Source organism: Semicossyphus pulcher, unplaced genomic scaffold (genome assembly GCF_022749685.1).
Source record: "Semicossyphus pulcher isolate SPU_LCO1_2020_fin unplaced genomic scaffold, fSemPul1.0.p SCAF_10, whole genome shotgun sequence".
In the NCBI taxonomy this organism is placed as follows: Eukaryota; Metazoa; Chordata; class Actinopteri; order Labriformes; family Labridae; genus Semicossyphus; species Semicossyphus pulcher.
In genome coordinates, this window is record NW_027211604.1 from 32,050,752 (window position 1) to 32,069,131 (window position 18,380).

An 18,380-nucleotide genomic window follows, 5' to 3' on the forward strand; every position below is an offset into this window, starting at 1 on the left:
AAAATTTGGCCTACCCGCAGCCTACATGATTTGACAAAAGATAATAATTTGTCAATCACCAGTTAAGCCAGTCAACTCTGTGATATTGACATTCTGATGAAATAATGCTGATCGTATATCTAAGATGAGGGCAAAACATGCTACTCTCTACTTTACGTGGCTTTTATTGTTCCGTAAATGCCCCAGACCTCGAGGCTTCCGTAACAGTAATAGCCTATCAGGCAGCTCTGAAAAAGAAAAAACACTTTTAACTGTATACTCTCCCCGTGTTTGCTGACCTTCACGTCGATATGGGAGTTTCCGTGTGTCCGACAGCCCTTTAAGGGAACATACCAGCAAGCGCTTCAGTCTCCGCCTCCTCCTGTCCTCGCGCTCAGCTTTCTGTTACACCTGCGCTGCCTCACATAGAGAGGGACATATTGGCGTGTTTCGGACTTTCCACACCTCTTCACCAGAAACCACCGACATTTCTGCGAGCCATATTTGTACAGCACAGACGAACTTCAGCTCCTCATTTCTAGAAGCTCGGCAAGGCTGTCCACAAACCCTGACAGCTACTTCATAAGGATGGATTTGGCTGCTTTCCTGTTGCTGGCTTTCTTGAGCGCCGGGACGCTGCTTCAAGGTAAGCCCTCTTAAAATGTAGTAGGAATCCCCAAAGAGTAGGGTGGATACTGTGACATGGTTCTTTCGTAGTAGTAGGCTTGCGAGAGCCACGTTGTGTTTTTAAAGTAGCCCATGAGGTAACTTACTCACCGGTAATGTAGCCTAAATACCTGCAGGGTGAGGCGACTTACACCTGAAGTTACTAAATCGGTTCCTCGTTATTAAGACTGTGTTACTCTGATGTCTTACTCACGTTGAAGTGGCAGAATTATTTCTGCGTGAGGCTGTGGTCGATGGTATAGTTGGGGCTTTCTCCGTACAAAGAAATGCAACAGTGAAAAATTTTAATATATAAAAGGAAAAGGTGATTAACAGAAAGGCCTGTAGCCTTTGTTAACTTGATCCTGATTTCACTGTACTGGGATGGGCTATAGCTGATAAATAGTAATAATAAACATTTATTAAAAAGTAATAGCCTAATAATCATAATAAGACGAATGACAGCAAACACAATGTTAGCACCTTTTATACAAAAAAAATGCAACTCAGTGCTTTACACTAAGAAAAAAGGGATATAAAAGATCAGATAAAAGATAAGATAATATAAAAGAAAGAAAGAAATAGTGAAGAGCGAGGTCAGCTCAAAGGTTTGTTGAACTTATTTATCTTAATAAACAGTTAGTGACTGAATACAGTCAGTTTTTCCCTCAAATAGCCTCTCAGGACACTACTTTAAATAAAGCCAACCCCCTCCCCTGCCCCCAGGGCTCTCTAAGCCATGTTTAGGAACCCTATATGTGTCTCTCTGAGACTTATGATTAACGGCCTTTCTTGATGAAACAAGGACTGGGCTCTAAACCAGCACGGGCAACCCTGACTTGGTCTTGTGTGACTTTCACAGGATAAGTCAGAATGAAGGTTTTTTTTCAGCTCTTATCTCTGAGTTATGTCTGTGTCACCGGACATCTTTCAGCGATCACAGAGCAGCTCTTTGTCAGAGCGACTGGAGGGCGGGCAGCCTGACTGACTTGTGGCTGAGTGTGTTTGTGGTGTGTGGGGGCGGGTGGGGGTTGATTGTTGGTTGACACCCAACACAGCTAGGGGCACATCTTCATCACTTGATGCTATCTGGTCTGTATCTCCAGTGGAGTCACTGATCCACTGATTGTTTTTGGTCACATTTGAATCATGATGAAATCCATATTTATTCTCCACATAAAGACAGATGGCCGCACCGTAGATTGCAGCAGAAGTCAGTTTGTAGCTGGATCTGTAGCATTCCTCACTTCAAAGGGGAAGGCTTTCAAAGGGACATTCAGACTTAGAAGTTTGAAGCCCCAGGAGGCCTTTCAGGGTGACTTTAGATTGATAAGTTGCCAGCACAGATGTGACGGGAAACAGCGAAGTCTGGGCTGCTGAAGGCACGTATACGTGGAATGTTACTAATAGCATCCCTGATAGATACTTACACTTAAAACTGGATTATTTATCGAAATTAAAAAAACATAAATAATAATAAACAAATGATAACCAACTAATAACCAATAGCCTAGCCAGAGTATTGTGTTCTATTCAACCCCCCCACCATTTCATGACATAAGCAAAAATACCACTAAAGAGTTTATCTGAGTTTCACCTGTTCCCACCTGCTACAAAATGCATTTAAACTAATGACCAGTGTGATAGGGAGGAGGCTCTAATGTTTTGCCTCTGTTAAATAGCAGATCTTCCATTTGAATGATACCACTCCCATGGCACAGGTTTCATAACTTCTTAAAGTCGAGGTGAAATGAAAAATGTCATTTTAATCCTTTTAGATCACATCCCCAGTAATATTGTGCATCTATTTGACAATATAGGCCAAAAAAATACAGAAAATCCATTTCTTCGTATTCTTTTATCAAAATCAGATCATTTTTTCTTCCGGTAAAACTAAATTTCACACGTGCTTATGTAGGTTAGCACCAAACAATTTCAACCAATCAATATGCAACATTTAGCCGCAGAGCACAAAGAACGCTCGGTCAGTTAGCTAGCTACTGCGCTGTGGAGAACGTCTGTCTACGCTCACTTCTCAACGATCAAATCAAATCCCTCTAATGATATGTCCCGCCTGCACGTCCTGTTTCACTCGGAAATATGTCACGATACGGAAGCTAGATACATTGTTTATTAGAAGTGCTGTTAGCGGCCAGATATTAATCAACCACCAGTTAATGACGCACTCTACAAATGTATCAGATTAACTCATTGCCAGATAAACAATTATTCCACTCAGCTGCACGGTATTTTCCGGTCATATTGCAATTGCCTTACTGAAAGTTCCCTTTTTTTGATTTACATCACACAGTATGAGACTAAGTCCCCTGATATAAAACCTGGCCATTTGATGTGATGCTTTGAGATTTACCTAATTCTTTTCTTAAAAAAATGCTGCTGATAAAGCCAAACAACACAATGGCTGTGGTATGCAGTTGCACTTTGTTTTAGCTTTGGGGGCTGGACGGTTTGTAAAGCTATCCCAATGTGTCCCAACATGTAGAACGGCTTGTCTTTTTCTGGAGGGAAAATACCAGGGCGAGGGTTGGTGTAACTGAGAAAGGGGAGGGAGGGGAGGGATAGGGGGTGGAAATGTGAAGACAGAAGAGGGGGCAGCTACCTGCAATTACATTTATCCAACTACTCCAGTAGCTGATTTCTGAAAGGTCACAGTCTGTTTGAAGCACCACGCAGGTCTTTCTGTCCGACAGAAGTTTGATCTATTATTCAGACACATCTCAAACGTATACTCCTGTAACTTACGATTGTCATGAGAAAGGGGTTAAAGGTTTACAAGGTTCCTCTATGACTTAAGTAAGTTCCACCTCCAATGAGCTGCTGGGAAAATCTCTAATCTGTGAGAGACAGTGATTCAGATAAATGCTGTTTACAGTACTGCTTCTTTCCCAGAGGGCCTGATTTCCTCACCTCACCAAAGAAATTAAGGTCATTAACCACTGCCAAAGTACCCCAGTGAGCATTGCTTTTGTACACACTGGCAGTGAAACACAAATATGTTTTTCAAAGTGGAGGTTTTCATGTGCAAAATGGATTTAAATATTCCTTACTGTCACAAGTTCATCATACGGGAATACTGAATCAGCTTCTTTTAAGTGATTTTCATTAATAATGAGCTTTTCTATGTTTTTATTAAGATTTATCTTTACCTAACAGCATCTTACATCTTGAATTAGCAGCAACACTATCTGGTATCTAGGACGTAGTGAACTGTTACAACCCCCCTACAACAGTAAGGCATTAGGTATCGGTAAGCTGCAACTGATGCTTGAACTTATGCAGTCCTCAATGGTATATTTGTAAAACACTGCCTCATTACAACAAAGAAATCCTGTAAAACTGCTGCCGGAGCAAAGGAGCACTCATGATAGAAGAAACCAGAACCAGGTCATACTGAAATTATGTTACTCTCTCATTGGGATAAGCTTCCCAGCCTTCTCACCTCTTTTGTCAAGGTGGGAAGTGTGTCTAATGTTGGGGCCTCACATTTGCTACCTTGCATGTTGTTTGCCATCTGTGGTTTTTGTCCAGGAACAAGCAGTAACAGAAATAAGTGAAGGGAAGTGAAACTAAACAAAATCATGGGTAAACCCACACTCACACACACAAACACACAAAACTCCTATGGTGAGTGTCAGGTTGTTTCCATTCAGTAATGATGTTATTGTGAAAGTCATTTCAGTCCAGGCAAGTCCAGGAAGCTTGACAGCATCGAATGAGGAGTTAAAAGCTGAATTTGCCCAAATTGTAATGGGGGAGTAGCAGCTTTGATTAAGGTTCAGGAAAATTTGAGTTCTATGAAGTCCATCTTGTCAAGAAGAAACTCAGCGGGGAAGGGTTAAGGCTCAGCTACACTGCGTTTTTCTGTCTCACTCTCAAAAAAGGGGCTGATACAATATTTTTGGCGCAACCTGCACGGAACGAAAATAAAGTGACACCTGTGGTGTGGTGCACCAGCTTAATATACCATGCTTATCAGGAGACTACGCTAAGCTCTGCATCTACCGCACTAACGAGTGAAGTAGGCAGTGTGGGGGCATTTTGGGTACACCACGAGGATCCCCTGTCTGCAAAACCTGCTCGAAAAAAGTAGCAGCTAAAGTGTCAGAACTTTAAACAAATAAACAATGATAACAGTCAGGATTTTCTCAGATGTAAGATTAGGTTAATTATTAAAAATAGATTATGAAAACATTGCCACTTCAATTCACTTGTTAATTATCATTAACGCATTATTTATGCTTTGCAGTAACAGTCAAACAAGTCAAAAAGCCAACTAGATATTTTTTTGTTTCCTCTAAAGGTAAAGAGAGTTTTCCTTTATCTCTATTCATTATTTAGACTCTATAATTGGATAACTCTGTTATTTCTGTTTCAGAAGTAAGCAATAAATAACATCACAATTTCTAAAGAATGTTGATGTGATTATATACATTAGTAATGTTGTGAAGTTAATTAATGTATAATAATCGTGATAATTGTGAAACCCTGATTATTCTTCAGACTATAATCGGACCATCAAAATCTCTAATGGTTGCATCCTTATTGACAGGTAAAACAGGAGTCAAACAGTGTGTTCTGAAATGTCTAAAATCTTTCCCCCTCCACTTGTAATAGTTGTGTTTTATCCCTGATAGAACTGTGACCATGACATTTTGTTTATTGAAGGAGGTGAGAATGAGATATATTTTACTCTGCCAAGCTCAGGAAGACCTGTAAAAAACGGGGTGATGAGGAAGTAGTAGCAGTATTGTGCAAGTTCACACTTAAGAAGAGCTAGCTCAAAATTCAGGTCACACAGATTCAAATAAACTAGTCAACGTTAATTTGTTCTTTCTTTTTTTCTCTCTTTTTCCGTGCCTCTTGAATTTGGCACCCCACACCTCCAAAGGTATAATATCAGTTTATCTGTTGCACAGAACCATTTTTTATATATACAGTATATTGCATGTAACACAGATTAGATATTTGAATCAAGATCGAGCTTCCTACAATGTTTTGGATATGATGATATTATTATATATTGTGGGGCCTTGACACCCAGCAGTGGGGTCTGGGGGGATTTTCGCCCAGGAATCGTTTCAATAAAAATGCTCTATTTTGATGCAGTGTTATGCACTCTTATTGGCACACAGAGTAATAATTGAAAACTTAAAAATGTGCACCTCAGCTGCTAGTATTTAACATTTATTGACTAGAGTTGAAAAAAGAGAAATTCGTTTGTTGCCATTAGTATATTAAAATGTTTTTTCATCGTTTATGACACAACACACATAGTGCTGTGTTTCTTTTCTGTCTGTCTGTCTGCATCACATAAAAGGCTGTGGGATTAGACGAGTGGTGCAAGCTAATTAATCAACAGAACGTAGGCTATAATATATGTACATCAAAACATTATTCAACAAGTATTGAGAATGTAATACAGAAGCTGTCTTCTTTCCCTCCCCTCTATTGAAAGATCGAGTTGTTACTTGTGTCGGGAGGCGCACAGTGATTGAGTGGTCGAACAAGCAAGCGAGAAAAAGCGGCAGAGTGATTGTTAATGCAAGCGGAGCAGAGAGAAATGAAGGAGTCGGTCTGGTTGTGGGCATATATTTAACATCGTATCCGGGGCTACATTCAAAACTTATGGCTGCCGTAAAAGACATGCTTGGCAACTCTCAAATTTAGCTTCATCTTTATTGTCCCAGAGGGGAAATGTGTTGTGCAGCCCATTAAAAACATAGAACACAAAGAGATGTAGGCACAAGGACAACATCTGTTAGACCTGACTTTGGGTTGTGAAAGACTCTGCCCAGTGTGGAGGAGCTTCATTTCTCCACCCAGAGGACAAGGGGATCTGCCGTGCTGCGCTGAGGGGGGCACTGAGAAGCTCTGTTAGACAAGCTTTAAATAAAATATAATAGAAATGTCTTTGCAATGTGCTACTCACTTTGGAGTTGTTCAATTCATCAACCAACAAGTCAGGAGAAGCTTTGGAAAGAATGTGAAGACACTGATGTGTTCAGTGGGCTACCCTCGAGGACAGACAGTCCTACCAATCTGATGAATTTTGACTGATATTCTGTTGTGACGCTGAACCTTGAACTCTGACACTGAGAACTAAAACATCCTATTCTTTTATGAGCCCACATACATCTCTGAAACCCTGAAATGAGACAACTGTAAGACTAAAAGTGTTTTCCTCTTTGCCCGATATACCACACTCTCCTGGAAAGGGCTTGCTGTTGTTTAACTGAATGGTGAAAATGTGGGATCATGTTAAGAGGCACTCAAACACAAAACAAGTCTGTTGGATATGCATTCATCCTTCAAGCATCAAATTACACTTGTGAATAGTCACCTTGGATGCAATTATGGAGATAGAATAGTCTCGCCACCTGCTATAGGCCATTTAATGAGCCATTTATCCAATGAACATAAAGAATATGCAAGATAAACCAAAAAAGTTCAGACAAGAATAAGGCTGAAGAACTAAAATTTGAAAACCAGGCTGAACAGTATAATCGTGATCTTACCCTCTGTACAACAAATCACTTTGAAAACACTTGCTAACAGCTGGACATAGATGTTAGATGTTCACGGTGTATTATTTTGTCTTTAGCAGGTATCCGGAAAACTAAACACACTATTTTTGGAGATGAGAGTTTGCCTGATATTTGAGCTGCAAGCATTTGAGTTGTTGTTTGACCTGCATTCCTGAGAGGTTCAGGTCAGACTCATTCTGTTCTGCTATAAATGAAACCATGCAAGCAACCATGTTAAATACTTAAATAGTGACCTCACTTATTAGCTGCTCCATTATTTTTTTTGCCATTAAATAAAGTTGAAATTAGGGTTGCAACTAACAACTATTTTGATGGTCAACTGGTCATCGATTTTTGAAACGATTAATTGACTAAGCGGATAATATATTGCACAATGGCTTGTATTTAGCTATCAGCTTTTAAATGTAGTTGGAGGTTCTTTAACACATGTGCTAAGTAACAATAAAGACAATGAACATGAGTTCTTCATTAAAAATATGTCTTTAATAAACTTTGCTGCTGATTTGGCTCCTACTGATCAGTGACTGTATATATAGATGGACGACACAGCTCTATCTGCTCTCATTGTACGGAATTGAAGCAAAATCAGCCCCCCGTGATAGGCGCTGACATCTTGCGATGGTGATGTCATTTGGGGCCAGAGACTGCGCAGTAGAGATCGGTGGATGATGCCGCTGTAGCCACTTCCGCTAACCAAAACACACACTTAACTTCCTGAAAAAAAAACAAGGATCTCGCTCACTGGCGTTTTTAACAGCAGAACAGCGTCTTTGTGTTTGTCTGAAGTTAATGTTCACAGGTATGGAAACTTCAATGACTGGAGTGATTGTTGGGGCGGCTGTGGCTCAGTGGTAGAGTCGGTCGTCTTTCAATCGGAAGGTCGGAGGTTCGATCCCCAGCTCCCTCAGACTACATGTCGAAATGTCCTTGGGCAAGACACTGAACCCCAAATTGCTCCCGGTGGCATAGCGGGGTATGAATGTGATATCTGATTGACAGTTGGGCACTTAGCACATAGCAGCCTCTGCCATCAGGGTGTGAGTGGGTGAATGTGATATGTAGTGTAAAAAGCAGCTTTGAGTGGTCGCAAAGACTAGAAAAGCGCTATATAAGTACAGTCCATTTACCATTGTTTTGTTATGTTTCCTCTCGCCGTTCGTCCTCCACTCTGCAAATCCGGAACAGATCGTCTGCAGGAGCCGTATTTGTCAACAGCATCAAATAACTAATAAAAAATAATCTTGTCAGAGTGTGTCAAACACTTGGACATAAATCAGCATGATAATAACTAGCTATAATGACAGAAACCATGCTTGAGAAAAATGTATTTGATGTGTATTTTGACTTTATAGTTTGACCCATGTATCATCTGTTAACATAGAGGAGGCGGGCTTTATGACCTGTAATGCAGCCAGTCAGCAGGGGGTGATAGAGAGGGTTTGGCTTCACTTTTAGGGGGCTGTCATGTCATCCATCTTTTTATACAGTCCATGCTACAGATACAGAAGAGTAATAAAGGAGGAGGAAAAAAAGATGAGAAGGAGATAAAATGTGTGTTTAAAGGGAAAGGTTTTAAGGTGAGGGACTGAAAATGTAACTGAGAGAAAAATCACACATGTAGCGTGGCTGTAACTTTGTGCTGTTGAGTTGAATGTCACAGTTAATGTTTAAAAGAGACATGCTTCAGGGTTCCTTCTATAGCACTACAGTGTTATGTTAACGTGAAATGCCAATACAGCTCCGTCTATAGTTTGAGAATGAAATGTTAGGATGAAATGTGTTTAGTTCCTATTTCACTCTAAAAGCCGCCTCAATAATAAAAAAAAAGTGATTGTGAAGAGAATCACAGGTTCCACTAGTGTTACCCGGTTGTTTAATTAATAAGCTAGCTCGGCTAATATCGATCATGTACAAACAAGTAAACGTAAGTTGTTTGGATGTACTATTGCTGTTTGATTTTGGTTTCCATCCATCTTAAAATGTAGGAGTAGGCCTATATCTGACTAGACTTGTTTAATCAGCTGATCTCAGTCCGACACGGTGGATAAAGTACATCCGATGTGCTCCTGCTGGATCAGAACAACAACCTGTAGCCACTCCGGTCCTTTTTGATAAGATAACCCACTCCTGATAAGAGCTGAAGGTCTCTTTAAGGATTTATTTGCTGTAACTATAGACTCTATGAAAAGCTGTGAACCCACTTCGTATTTTGGTCGCCAACCATTTCTCTGCTTTGAAGCTAAGGTTAGCCAAGGTAAAAGCCAAACGTTGTTCCACCTCGTAGTTTATCTATTTTACCACCTGTGATAACAAAAATGTCATTAACACTATACAAAGACAACTGAAGGTGTTTGTGAGACTCCGATCATTTAAAACAGCACTGCAGCATATTGTTAATAGATGTTGTTGCGGCTTAACCTGAAAACAGTTTAATGTGGAGGTATGACGTCATGCAATAACAATCAGCCAAACTAAACATTATCACCTTGATGATGAGTCTCAAAGTTTGCCAATGGTAGTTGTGATTTCTGGCCATAAATAGGGGTGGCAGTGACGGTCACAACTGTGCAGTCTGCTGGAAACAGAAGAAGACAACTTTGCAACCCACTTGTCGACTTATTTCTTAATTGTGCATACATTCTGTATTTATGTAGGATGTAGAAGTCAAATGAGAATTAATAGGATAGTTACACCCATATCTTGAGGAAATGTACATATTCATTGCTCTTTTAAATTAAACTTGCCTGCTCATCTAGCGATCAATAATTTGAATAGGAAACTGAAATTAAAGTTGGCCAAAGAGGGATCACATTGTTTAACATGGAGTCCTTGGTTGTGGGCCTGTATTTACATAGCAGTCCATGGCTCTCTCTACGCTTCACTGACACACAGCAGATTTTTGTCGACAATGTTGACTAACTGACATTCTTAAATTTCCCACGGGACATCTATCCCCTCGATCCCACAGGATCCGTCTCTGGCGCGTTCCGTCTGCACCGCGTTTCTGGTCCGTCAAGGGCGCGAGCCCTTGCCCACAGGAAGCGTGTCTGGTCCGCAGCGCAGTGGAGCGCTGGCCCAAGCAGCTGGATAATGTAGTTCTCCCGCGATCTTGTGATCTCGGGATGTCACAAGAGCAATGTTAGCAGAGCAACACACAAACTACAGTTCACTTTGCACATCCGAGGTTGATTATCTGCTCATTTGGAAATCATTCCGTGATTTTTGTGCTTCTACCATGGAGGAGTACACTACTTAATTAAAAGTGTTCTTTTTTCAAGATTTCAGTGTGTTGATCTTAAAATAAGTGAAAAAAAACAGGAGTCTGTACCGGTCTGAACATGGTGTTTTATTTTGAAATGACTGGATGCTGTATGCTGCTTTCGTGTGTGACTTCCTGTTTGGAACGATCTGCTCTGTTGAGCTTGACACGTGTTTGAAGGGGCCTCCATCAAAAATAGACCTGGCGCGTATCTTTAATGGAGCAGAGCGGAGACACGCTTCTGGGACGCGCTGGAGACGGACTGCAGTGCGTGCTGTGGAATCACTATCATTGACTTGAATGGGCACAATCGACTCCAGAGGTGGCGGCGCAGACGGAACGTGCCAGAGACGGATCCTGTGGGTATGAGGGGTAATTGTTGCACGCTTAGATAAAATAGGACGCATATTTAATCCGCCTGAATATTAGTCGTTTTTTAAGCCAGTGAAAATGTGTTTTAGAGAAGACATGGATGGCCACTAATAATTGGATTTCTCCCCCCACCATTTATTTCACAACATTACATTTATGCACAAGTAGATTGTCAGTTTGCAGACTAGTCCTAAGACTAAGAGGCATTTCTGTGGATGCCAGAGAGTTGTATTACGCAGTGTATATGTAGACATACCTGAAAGGCAGAGGGTACAGTGCTAGATTTTGGACTAATAATGAGGGGGGATGTGGAGCTTGTTTTACAACTTCTGCTGATAGAGACTGCTGGCTGGCAACCTGGGCCGGGAAAGTGGGTCATGTTGACATTGTTTTAATTGGAACATCCCACACTGCCTTCACAAAGAAAGCATTCATCTCATGTTTCCCCTGAAAGTTCCAAATGCTTGATGAAAGCACTACAGTTGGAGATCATCGTGCTTGTTAAACCACTTTCAGCTTAAGTGTCTGTCCTTTTAAGCTGGCTGCGTCTTCATACTAACGCTTTCCTGCAGCAGGCCTGTGGAGTTATGGAAGTCGGAATTATGGAAGGAGGGACTGAAAGCACTGACCTTGGGCTGCAAATGGAGGGAAGCCTGGATTTATCTTTCCTAAATTGTTTTCTTTTGTTGTCCTGTCAGAAAGATTATTAAGTCTGATCCTGAGCAAGCGACTGTGAGTGCTATCCACCTCTGGTCTATCTAGGTTAAGACCACCTTGAAAATTCCTTTGTTTTAAGTTGCTCTAGCGTGAGGACAAATTTGAGAGCTTCTAACTGTAACATCAGAATCGAGTGCAGTTGTGAGTAGCAGGCACAAACTGTACTTTCTTTGTTCTGAAATATTTTGAAATTTAACTACATATGTTTTTATAACAAAAGCCAGATAGAGCCTTCATATTTTAAAAGAACAAAATATCAAAAATGTAATTATTCTGTAAAATTCATAATGCATTTTTGGTCTATTACATAAAAATAGTGATGTTTATGCAACCCCCCTTTCTCTCCACTTAAATCTTGTGGTTGTACCTCACTGTTATCCCTTCAGCATGCTGTTTCTGTTTGTAATCCTAAACCTTATGCAGCCTGAAGCCCAGGCTTGAGGTCTAAAGCTGACAGTCACCTCTTTGCCTGTGAAGCTGTTGGTGGTACAACATGATGCTTAACATATATCATTAGTTGCTGCTCATGTTTCAGTAGCAGGATTGCTGCCCAGCCTCAGTGTCATGTTATCTAAATCTGCAGAACTTTCAAATGAACATAATTCAATTGAATTAAGACTGAATTCCAGCTTTGATGTTGCTATTACCATGCTGAAGAACATTAAAGGTATAATAAGTAGGATTGTTCCTTGAATTTTGTCAATAACACATTCAAACTGGGCCCTTCCTCCTGGGCACTTCCTCACCAGAAGCTCACTCTCACTCGCGAGAACACGCTCACCCCGCCAGTTACCGTTACGCTAGCATGCTCACCGCCAGTTAGCTTGTCCTACCCGGTTTGAGGCACCTACCTGTCCAACAGAAAGAAGGCCAAATCTGCATTGCTTTTTCGCCATGTTCGCCAGTCTGAATGGGGCCGAGTTGCTAATTTGAACCACTCCCACACTCACCTATGTGCTGTGATTGGCTCAAGGAACCACAACAGCGTCGCTCCTGAAAATGTCCCGTACAACAGAATAGATGGAGAGGGAAGGGTCTGCACACACACCCACCAACACACATGTATAGAGGCCCATAAGTGAGGATTTATATTATATTATATTATATTTGTAAAAAAAAAAAAAAAATCCTACTTATTAGACCTTTGTCTGTTTTTATTGAGCATTAAATATGTAAAGGTAAAACCTTGTCCCTCACTGTGATCTGTGATGACACATGAACGTTTAATAGATAGAGAATAAAGTAGAAGCAATGAAAACGATGCCTGTCACAGCTGCTTGGCAACTTATTTTAATAGAATGCACCCCTGAATGTTTTAAGTCAGACAATTACTCATTTGACAGACCTAATGTCCTAATGTCCCTGAAAAAGATCCATTTATGATGTGAGTGGATTACAGACATGTAACACTTTTAATTTTTCCGTTGTAACTATTATGGTCGATGGATGGCAAATAGAATCCGGTGTTGGCATCCTTTTGGTTTCGTGTTCTTCTGGCTGAACATAAAGCTGTAGCCTTAAAATTTGGAGAAGTTGATGGCAGTTTGGGTTTGTCAGTGTTTATAAGCAGCTATGAGAAACTTGTCAAACTCAATATGACAACGGTGAAACTGATGATATACCTTGTTTAGCCCTCAGAAAACTTTTACCACACTTTAATTGTACTGTCTTCTTCACCTTAATTCACGTTTTAATTTACACACTACTTTAATCTGACTTTACTTTGCTTCAGTCCCCCACACACAACACACAACACACCTGCACCTCTGCTCTCTGCATAGCTTCTGGCCCCGCCCCCTCTTTCTGTCTGTCTCTCTGTCTGCTGTGTTGACTGTCCTCAACAGCAGTCTTCTTAATTAAGTCACAAAAGTTAAATATTTTCTCTCACAATTCAGTTCTCACAGCACGTGAGCCGTGTGTGCAGGAGGGACTTTATTAACGACGTAGCGATCAAAACGAGCGATTGTTACCAAATGACATCTGCACCTTTAATAAGCTTTATAAACAGCGACAATCAATGCATTTAAAATAGGGACATACGGAGATACACAGCAGGAATGTTTACATTGCATTACAGAACTGCATATGATTGTGTGCGGACAGAGAGCGTCCTGATGTCCTGTGACTCCTGCTCTTCCTCAACAAGGACAGCGGGCGAACGACCGTTCATTTGGAGCATAGTCGTTTAATTGCACAGAAATCTGAAGCAGCGGTGGCCTCGCGGCAAAATGTATGTAGCGGAAACACTGCTGGTGGTAACTCAGTTCACAGTAAATACAAATAACTTGTGTCTTGTCCGGAGAACCATCTAGCAGGGCTTTGAGGCTGAATTTGCCATTTAAAAGATCCTTTTCTTTATCCATTTATGCTCACGGAGGTTTGTTTCTGCATGCTATCCACAACATTGTCGCTTCCTGATTTTTCAAAGTACGGGGCGGGCGGAGGGTTATAATAATAGAATGCGCGTGCGTTAATCGTGCGTTAAAATAATTAGTGGTGTGTTAACTTAGACAGCCCTAGTCTTTATACTTACTGTAATAATATAATTACTATAATAGGCCTTGCAGAAACAAGCACTTCAAACTGGAACAGGAGCACAAGGAGAAGATTTCTGGTCTTAAAGGGGCTATATGTAAGATGTCACATATATTCATCAATCAATAGTAGAGGAACTGATAAATTGAGACCTTCCCCAACTTCCTCCATTGCCTCTAACAGCCTCTAACAGCCTGTAGGCTGTAAGCTGTAAAGCAATCGGGCTGTTTTTTCCGCGAAACAAAAGGATGTGACGTATGTGCGCGTTCGCGAGTGCTTCTGCCGAGAGCTCATTCTACGCAACTACAGTCAACAGTGGGCAACACGAGACAACGCAAGCTGTGAAATGGAGATGGATGCTAACGAATGACAGCACCCACTACAACACTAACAAAAACTATACACAAGAATAAAAAACAGAAATACGTTTTATCTAGTGAAGCCTGTCTGATCAAACAGGAATGTGATTGACTTCAGGGAGGAAACTATAGTCAACATCGACAGGGCATGCGAATCATGGAGACCTTCGATTGCTTTTGGGGATCAAAAAGGACCCACAAGTTATTGCAGCATTCTCTCACCGGGTTCAGCGTTTTTTCTTTCACAGCACCGACTGGCCAATGTTCGCTAATGCCGTTTGGTTACGAAGCACAAGGCCAGAGTCATCCAGTGTGTTTATGTTAGAGCAAGTTGGCTAACTTTAGCATGCTCGCTAACGTTATGGCTACCAAAGTACTATCTGAGTGTGTATGTCAAATATCTAGCTTGACACATAACTTCGCCACACAGTATTGATTTTGTAAATTATGTAGCAGAACAAAGCAAATGTGTATAACTACCGATACTTTTCTATTAACCAATATCATTGCATTACCTGCATAGGCTAATGTTAGCCAGCCAGCTGTAAGCTGTTAGCTTGTCTGCTATCGCAGACGACTAGCAAAACACCGTCGAATAGATAACATCAGCTAACTCATGCAGAGGAGCTAATCTGGCTGGTAATTGAGTAATTTGCCGTTTGGTTACGAAGCACAAACCCGGATGCCCGTCCATGCGTGCGAGTGTCCGCGCGAGCGCGTACAAGAAGGTTGACTGCAGTTCCCTCATCGGCCGACTGTGTCGCTAGGAATGAGGATTTTCTGAAAGTTACATAAAGCACCTTTAAGGTCTTAATCTCGAACACACACACGCCGACACTAGGATGCTATTCGTTCATGGGTACAATTGATTTTCAATCAACACAGTATGCTGTTTCTAGGCCTTCTGAATATTTAGGCTGAGGAAATTTGAAATGGTTGCACCGTGCACCCAATAATCAAAATTGAGTTTGGCATTCTGTTTAGATGTGTCTTTGTCAGAGCCACACTGTTTGTTTACTTTATTTTTACTTTATTTATTTATAAAGCACCTTTTAAAAACAAGAGTTTACAAAGTGCTTTGACAGCCAGGCAAAGCAAATCACAAAAACAAGCAAATCACAAAGACAAGCAAATCACCAAACCCAGGTCCAAAAGGCAGCAGGAGAACCTATGAAAAGAAAGCCTATGAAGTAATTGAAGGATTGTTTTATTGAATGGTGAATCGAGCCACAACAAACCCTGGCATTTTGCTTGTCTTGCTGAGTTCAGTTTACTGCCATAGGCTTTTCTCAGTGAATCTCCTTGCTAGCTGTGGGTGTTGACGAGCTAGTCCCTGTTTTTCTTGCATATTCTGCATCATTCTGTCATATCACAGACAGCTCTATCTAATATGAGATAAACAGTGTCAATAACTGTGCAGCAGATGCATAGCTGTGGGTGGGCATAGATGGGCCTGGGCCCACCCACTTGGCACTCAGGCCCACCCAATCAGAAGGCTGAAAAAAAATTTTTTTTTACTGGAGACTACAGATTGCGGGCAGCCCCTCCTTCTTTCACTCAGTGTACAGCCCACGCATTTCACAGAGGCATGTTTCTGTTCAGGGGTCCACTTTCAGCTAGATAGCTGTTTTTAATGTAGGTTAAAATAAAAATCTTGGCGAAACAAAGCAGTTTGCTTAAGTTTGTCACAAAAAGACGTTGTGAGGAGCAGGAGGAGGACAAGAATTCAGATCATTCTCAACACAGACACACCTGCGGCAGTTTCCTCCTCAACAAGTGCAGCCAAGTAGTAACGACAGGGCTGCTCATTCAACCCTTTCCCCGTCAGCAGCAGCATGTGATTTAGCACTTGATTCTCCATCAACGACATCCACCCCTCCATGCCAAAGTTCAGGTACCTGCAGCCATGCACCAGTGTTGTAGTATGCAGTCTGCTTTTGCGTTCACTTGCCGTTTTGGTCAGCAAAAGTTCTGGCTCCACAAATCGTGCATTTTGCTTTCAAAGCTACCTATCCACATACGTGGATGATCTGTGATGTTAATTAAATGTACCGCTAAGTTACTTTCACACTGTAGATGTGTAGATATGTGTGCAGCATTGTGTGTGTTGTGGCGATGCGGGAATTAGTGGTCCCACCAGCAGAAACGATGTGTGTGTCCCCGGCACGGTGCGCATTTACGCACGACACACAGCTCTAGACACGCCGTTATAAAATGTGTTTTCCACACATTCAAAAGGTCCCACGCAGTCAGGCTAGGTTCATACAGTGAAATGGTTTGGAGCATGGCTGTCTGCATGTGCGTGGTTTGTGGCCGCCATGCCAGGTTCACCTGTTATTTTTACTGTTACTGAGCATGTTGGTGCCGGTGTACCTCGATGCATACAGAATCTGAATCAGAATGATTTTATTGTCATTGCATCGTTAAAACCATACAACCTGAAAAGTGCACAACACACTCACTCACACATTCACACAGTAATTACACAGTAGAAGCTATAAAAGTTATCTCTCCTCAAGATATTGCACATTACCACATAAAAAACATTCATTTTGAATATTGAAGTCCGTTCAAGGTGCGTATTGCTGTGGGGGAAAAGCTTAATTAATGATGCTGTTGCGTCTGTCAGCTGTGTTTGTGTGAATATGTGGCTACCGTGCCAGGCTACGCCATGAGCATACCAAATGTTTGTCTTTGTGCCTGTAACATTACCCATGTATATAAGGTATTATTAAATTTTGGTGCATTGAGGCAAGTATAGTTGTAATGGCCTATTTTGGTTAACAAATGCGATTCAGAACCTATTGAGTATGATTGGTCTTGGATGGGCTAGGCCCACCTGATTTTCGCTTTGCCCACCCACACTGTGATTTCTGCCTACGCTACTGCTGTGCAGTTATATTGTTTTTCTTGGATTTTGAAGTGACTCAACTAAAGAAAGTCTTACAAATGAAATGTCAAATATTGTTGAAAGTTTCATCCGTCAGTGTTTTTGAAATTGTGACATTAATTTCACCTTGCCCCCTTAGTCCCTGTCTCTTTATTGTTACCATCCTTTTCTCCTATCAAGCAGCCAATTATTAACCAGCCACAATGGCCATGTACACCAGCTACCATATTCAGAGGCATGCAGTAATTACACAACATGCCTGTCACCCTGACCCTACTGAATTTGGCTTTTTTGTAGGGTCAGCACTTGGGGACAACAAAAAACGCTGCAATTATTAACTGAAGGAGTCTGCCCCGTTCGGCAGCAGCAGAGTTACAGAAATCAGATGTTACTAATGAAGTGATGACAGTTAGGAAAGTTTACCCAGAACCATGTAAGGAACTAACTAGTAAAGATGGAAAATGGTAAATGGACTGTACTTATATAGATCTCAAAGCTATTTTTAGACTTCATGTCACATTCACCCATTCACCCACACATTCATACACTGATGGCAGAGGCTGCTAGGTAAGGTGCCCAAATGTCAATCAGTCTTCACATTCACACACCGTTGACTATGGCACCGGGAACAGTTTGGGTTTCAGTGTCTTGCCCAAGGACACTTCGACATGTAGACTGAAACGAATAATTTTACCAAGAAGCCACGAAACACCTGATACTAAATTCCACCACATAGGATGGCAAAAAATACAATGTTGTCTACTGTTGCTAGTATTTTCTTCTAACCTCACCTAATTTTACCAACCTGCTCTTGTCCACTGACATGAAATTAGGGTTCCTATCTGTCCTCTGCTAGAATCCATTTGAATTCAGCATAAGCATGATATGTAATATGTCCGGCGTAATCAGTTACACCTGTAGGCACGATCGTTTTAATTTTCTTTTTTAAATGATAATGAGACATAGCTTATTTAATAGAATGTTACTTCCGAAAACAATCACCATTGCAAACCAAAGAATCGCCATGGAAATAAAAT

At 41.2% G+C, this 18,380-nt stretch overlaps 1 protein-coding gene across 1 annotated transcript in view; it reads left to right on the forward strand.

Moving 5' to 3' along the window:
- Window positions 1-259: 259 nt before the first annotated feature.
- The window catches only part of alcama (activated leukocyte cell adhesion molecule a), an 80,850-nt gene continuing 62,729 nt past the window's right edge, over window positions 260-18,380 (forward strand). The window contains exon 1 of the mRNA XM_069677084.1: window positions 260-625. Coding sequence (XP_069533185.1) covers window positions 568-625 — 58 coding nt within the window. The 5' untranslated portion in view covers window positions 260-567. The remainder of the gene's footprint in view (window positions 626-18,380) is intronic.